Here is a 5,570-nt window from a genome sequence, read left to right as displayed (position 1 = left end):
ATTAAAAGCGGTACACCGATATCGGGTGTTGCATATTTTTATGTATTCTATGCGCGCTTGATTAACAGCTAATTACACTATATAGAGCAGCGAACTCGACGATTTAATACATCACCTACAACGTGAGAACGCCATTAAAGAAACAACCTCTACGTTCCGCGTCGTCTTATTCCCGAAAGCTTCTCTATTACCTGAAAAACAGCGGCGGAGCGTACACAAATGGGTACAAATCGACTAATTTTCAATAGATGAATTGATTCGTTCCACAGAACCCCTCGAACATCTACACAGAACCTCAACAGCCTCCTGAGCATCTATTACGCTAAATCACACTTAAAGCCGCTATCAGCTAGATAGAGCGGGCCTGTCATCGTGACCGAAACTAGCCAGCCATGTATCTACGTAATCTACACACAACTAAATTCTCCAATGAATTATTACATAATCCTCTACGTCAATATCGTAGCATCCCTAGCTTTGTATTAGACAATTTTTCTTATTCGAGTTTAGTTGTGATCCGAAGGAAAACTTTGATGGTCTTGAGCCTGGAACCAGTCGTAATGTCCTTCGAAATAATTGGATGGGGTGGCTTCTCTGCTGTGGGCCTCTAAATACTGTCCGCGGTAATTACCGCGCTGTGCGACGTTTGTCATGAATGACTCGGGCTCGTCACTAGAGAGCAAATTTTGGTTAGGCGGCTGAAGCGGCATCTCGTTAACGGTAAGTGGATCTGGGCACACATAAGACGATTCTGGGTAGCCAACGGGTTGCAGTTCCTGTAGTGCTCCAGAAGCCGTGTTATAACGCATCGCCAACTGGTCTTGGTTTTCGAGTTGAGGATTAGTGAACAGTGGTTGAAAAGAGACGCACATCTTAGAAGAATCTTGGAAATCGGACGAAAATACATATGGATACGATGTAGGATAACTTTCGAATGCATACTCCGGTTCGTAGAAGTAGCCTATGGGCACATCCGGATATACGCTATTTGGCTGAAATTCATATTCCCCTCCAGTTATAAAGTTCTGATAATCTGGCGGCGACATTGGTACCTGCGCTATCGGAAGCTGTGCAGATGTCTGAATTTGTCTTAATCCAGTCATTGGGCGCATTTGTCTTAGATTCACTGGTGATGGACCCATGCGTGATAAATGAACCCTCGACAATTGTTTTGATGAATTTATAGAGCTATTCCTCAAAATACTCGCAGGCCAACGGTGCAGTCCAACAGGTGCAATTTCTGTCTGCTCCGGCCTAATCTTTACTTCAGCCGTATGTTGTTTGGGGTCATGCGCGAGTCGATTCCTAATCGGAACTACGCCATAAGCCTTCTGTACAAACTGGCTTCTGTTCTGCCCCTTCACTGATGAGGGGCTGTTTCCTCGATCGCTCTTAAATTCCTTTGTTAGTTGATTTTCACAAGCACACGTGCCTTTTGAAGGTGTGTTTCTGTCGTCTTTGCCTTTTTTTAGCTTGTGCCTGCTAGTCCTTCTGGAAAGTTTACAAACGCTGTCGCCTTTTCTTGCTGCGCCTTTTTTCACCGGCTTCCTTCCGTACGAGGGCTTGGGTACCTTGGGTAGTTCGTTCGCACTAGCCCTAGAACGTTTCGAAATGATGCTTGAATCTTTTATAGGTCCTTGGAAGAACTTACTTGTCCAGTTACGAAGTCCCTTCGAGAGAATACTTGCCTTGTTTTTAAATCCTTTCGAGAGAGTACTTGCCCTATCAGGTTCCTTCGAGGAAGTACTCCCTCTACTTTTAGATCTCTTCGAGAAGGTACTTGCTTTACTTTTAGGTCTCTTCGAGGGGGTACTCACTTTACTTTTAGGTCTTTTCGAGAAGGTACTCACCCTACTTTCAGATCCCTTCGTTAGAGTACTCGATTCATCTTCAAGTACCTTGGAGAAGATACTCACCTCACCTTGCGATCTTTCCAAATGTCTACTTGCATCAGCCTTTAGTTTTCTTGACGGAGTGCCTCTACCACGTTTAGCTCCCCCCGACAGGACATTCCTATCAAGTTTATTGTTTTTGGTACATTTTCGGTTCTTAGACCCCATGGTTGGCTCTTGGGTGGCTGACATTGATAGTTGTTTTGTGCGAAATACGCGGCACTTTCGGACGGTGCATGAGAATGACCGTTTGACCGTGGACGAGAAAAGGTGAAAGAGAAGAGATCGTAGAGTTCTCGTTTCTTTCACTGCTTGACGATGATCAGCAACGCAGTATAATTTCAATGATTTTCTCTTAAACAGAAAACAACGAACGTAACTTATCTAATTGCCGGTCACGTTGCACTATTAAACAACTTACGCTGCTATGTATTCCGCCATGTCGCAATTCGTGTAATTGCATATATTTCTGTGCTTCTACCAGCTCGGTGGCTTTATCCTGGTCGGAAATTTGTTTACCGTGTCAAGTGGTTTCGCTGAGGGAAAGGCTGCAGTGGTCGTCCGCCCGTGCATCCATCCATCCATCCATCCATCCATAGAACCAATGAAAAATAATTGCCAATGATTAATTATATGGTGTGATTAAAGAAATACAATTGTATAGTGTTGAAATGATAGTTATGTTTAGCAATGAGCTGTCGCTGATACGGGCGGTTCTACAAGGATATAGCATAGCCAACTAAGATGGCGACGCTTGTTTTCGTTTCGATCGTTGACAAATTTGTCAAGTTAGAAGCTACTTACGAAAACCCATTGTTATATAACAAAGGACAATTTATATGAAGAATTTGTTAATTAATGCTCATCATCACCATCGACAACTACGAGTTACAGTCCGATCGGGAAAGTACACGGTTGTTCTAATTCATTCAGATTGATATGTACGTTGCGCCTCTATATTGTATACATATAAGCCAACAAAAATGTTTTTAACCGTTCTATTTTCGATTGTTTACTGAAGAATATTACAGCCGTAAATTTCTTTTCCTTAAAAAGCTGAAGCTAGAAAAATTTTATCAGAAAAAAGAAAAGAAATCCAGCAGTTAACTATACTTACAAGTTTCTTAAGAATAGCTAGTCACCGCCCTTTTCCCTACGAGTACAATGTCAATCAAGCTAAGCACTAGGAAAACGAATAGATAGAGATTAGGCAATATTTAATATCGATATCTTTTTTCATCTAAGGTCAGTCCATTCATACTGATTAATATGAATTATAATTGTGCTGCCATCGCCTTATCTTGCACGATCGCCTCTTCACCTCTAAGGAAATGCCAGCTCCAACGACTACAAGCCAGCATCAGTCAACTTTACTATACTTCAGCATCGTTCTGCGGCATTCTAGGAATCGTCGGCACTGTCTCTGCCTCTTCCATATTTGGCTACCACCTTGCACTTTGATTCCTTACACACCCGTCATTCATTGACTTAATGCCGCCGCTGACCATCAGGACGAACGTGACAAAAAAGCAAGACAATCTGCTCCCAATAGATTCCCATGTTCGTGGTGGTGTCTCGGTCGCTCCGTCAAGAACTCCCAGGGCTTAAACTAAATCCCGAATGCCACAATGAGATCGGCCGGATTGGAGCTCTTCAGCAGCCTTCCCACTCTTCCCCTATGCGACAGCTACCCGCCTGGTCATCATCTATGTTGCAGGTTACTGATTATGCCTCGAGTTCCCTGTCGCGATCACGCTAACTCAGTTTTTCTCCATTCAGTATGGCCGATTGATTCGCACTCATGTATCACTTTGTCCTTTTCTTTGTGTCGGGTGAGCGAGCTGCCCGTTAGCTCCTCCACCACTCCGTGACAGGGCGCCGTGTCTCTGGAGGCCGGTGTCGATTCGACGGAGACACTGAATGGAGCATCGATGCAGGCGCACGATAGTCGACGGGATAGTTGGTCTTCCTGTGTGAGATACCGTTCCTCGATTAGTTTCTCTGCTTGCTCTAGTCAGCAGATTCACGAAGCCGGAGGCGGAAGGCGATTGGCGAGCGGTTCTCGGGGGGCTTAGGCAATGGCAGAGCACAGAGCCTTAGTTCCCCTCTTCTAAGCTGGAACCGGGTTCGAATAAATTAATTATGACATCTTCAAAAATGAGAATCAACGAATTTTACTTGGGTAGTTAGACCTGAGGTACGTGCCAAATTGCGCCATATATATATATATATATATATATATATATATATATATATATATATATGTACGTATTTGTGCGTTACTTTGAGCAGGCAGGTCTGTGCGTACTATATTTTTGTTCAGTTTAACTGGTCTGAAATTGGCCAACGATAGGGAGATGTCGACGAGAGAAAAAACGAGATTTTGTTGGTAGGCAACATGACTTGACGTTTTGCCGCTTTAGGTGGATCATAATGTGACACGTACGACGGACCACCGCGTGTTTAAGCGATTGCGTGAGATGACTGCGGAATGATTTGCAAAGCAACTTAATCACTTTTTCGCTCCCCGTCTTCGTTCTGCAGCCAAATGGGATCTGGGTTGCGAGCCCAGGTCAGACTGACCGCCCATCTCTGAGCACAGATCGTCACCAACGAATTGTATGTCTTCCGCACTTCTAACGAACGAACGAGTGCCAATGGCTTCGACGGGCTGCAGCGCTATTGACAACAGGGAAGCCGACCGAAGTCTAGTGAAAAATATGTAAAAAAAAAAATGGTTATCTGGTTGTGGAATATCAATGTGATGCCATCCATACCGATGCAGCAGTTTGGGTAACTGCAGGAATGACAACAGCGGGCAAGTGGTAACTGGACAGAATAAAAACAGACCTCAATGATGCGGCCGTCATACAATTACCTCTGTCCTCCAGGTGGCCTGTAGTTTTCTATGTGAGGCCAAATAAAAGATGGGGGAGACATTGCCATACACAGACAAAATGCACCGTTCCCTGAAAATTGACTGGGGCTGCGTTGCTGCTTCTGTGGCTGGCCACTGAAGACGCCGAGGAAGGGAGGCAGGCCGGCCGGTAGGTTGTGCCATACGCGCACGAGCATAGGGCCTGGACTTGGACCCAGTGAAGAACGGACCACACACGAAGTCCGTCCTCCGCAGTGATGTGCAACAAGCATAAATGCAGGCTCTTTGTATTTAGGCGGCTGGATCGCGCGTTGCGGTGGCGTACCGATGGAGTACAGTAAACATTAACTATGGCAGCAATTCAGTACAATGGACGCGTTTAGGGGGGCGATAGCCAGTTTGGGCGGTTAGAACAAATAGATATTCATTCATGGGAAGCTGCTATAGAATTCCCGCATTATGCCGTAAATGGCTTAGGGGCGGGCTGACACAGCACCTCAACAGAAGCAAAGCTTGGAACTGGAGACCCCGTACTACATACCGTCCGAAGTCCATTGGGTGAAACTGACGTTTACGGGTTTTGAAATTAACAATTTATCTCTAGTTTGATTAGCGCCCCCTTAAAACCATTATTTAGAAATTAGTGTATGTCATGGACGATGTACAATTTCATTTTGTTCCTTGACTGATCGGAATTACAGCAAAAGTTAGGCGTACATTTCAGTAAAAAAAAGGGCTTGCTTGTACAAACCGCCGTATCCGGTCGGGAACAGACACAGTAATGGTAAGCAAGAAGAATT

The 5,570-nt window shown here is 44.7% G+C and overlaps 1 protein-coding gene across 1 annotated transcript; it reads right to left on the bottom strand.

The window, feature by feature from the left end:
- Positions 1–445: 445 nt before the first annotated feature.
- Positions 446–2,822, bottom strand: LOC111269956 (uncharacterized). The gene is made up of 2 exons (XM_022849905.2): positions 2,765–2,822; positions 446–2,440 (listed from the first exon to the last, which is right to left on the bottom strand). The coding sequence occupies exon 2, from the start codon at positions 2,082–2,084 to the stop codon at positions 507–509; it is 1,578 nt and encodes a 525-aa protein (XP_022705640.1). The 5' UTR covers positions 2,085–2,440; positions 2,765–2,822; the 3' UTR covers positions 446–506.
- Between the last annotated feature and the right edge of the window lie 2,748 nt (positions 2,823–5,570).

This window comes from Varroa jacobsoni, unplaced genomic scaffold, assembly GCF_002532875.2.
Source record: "Varroa jacobsoni isolate VJ856 unplaced genomic scaffold, vjacob_1.0 scaffold_1426, whole genome shotgun sequence".
Taxonomy (NCBI): Eukaryota; Metazoa; Arthropoda; class Arachnida; order Mesostigmata; family Varroidae; genus Varroa; species Varroa jacobsoni.
The sequence above is the reverse complement of the archived record's forward strand: the minus strand, read 5'-3'. Positions and strand labels throughout refer to the sequence as shown.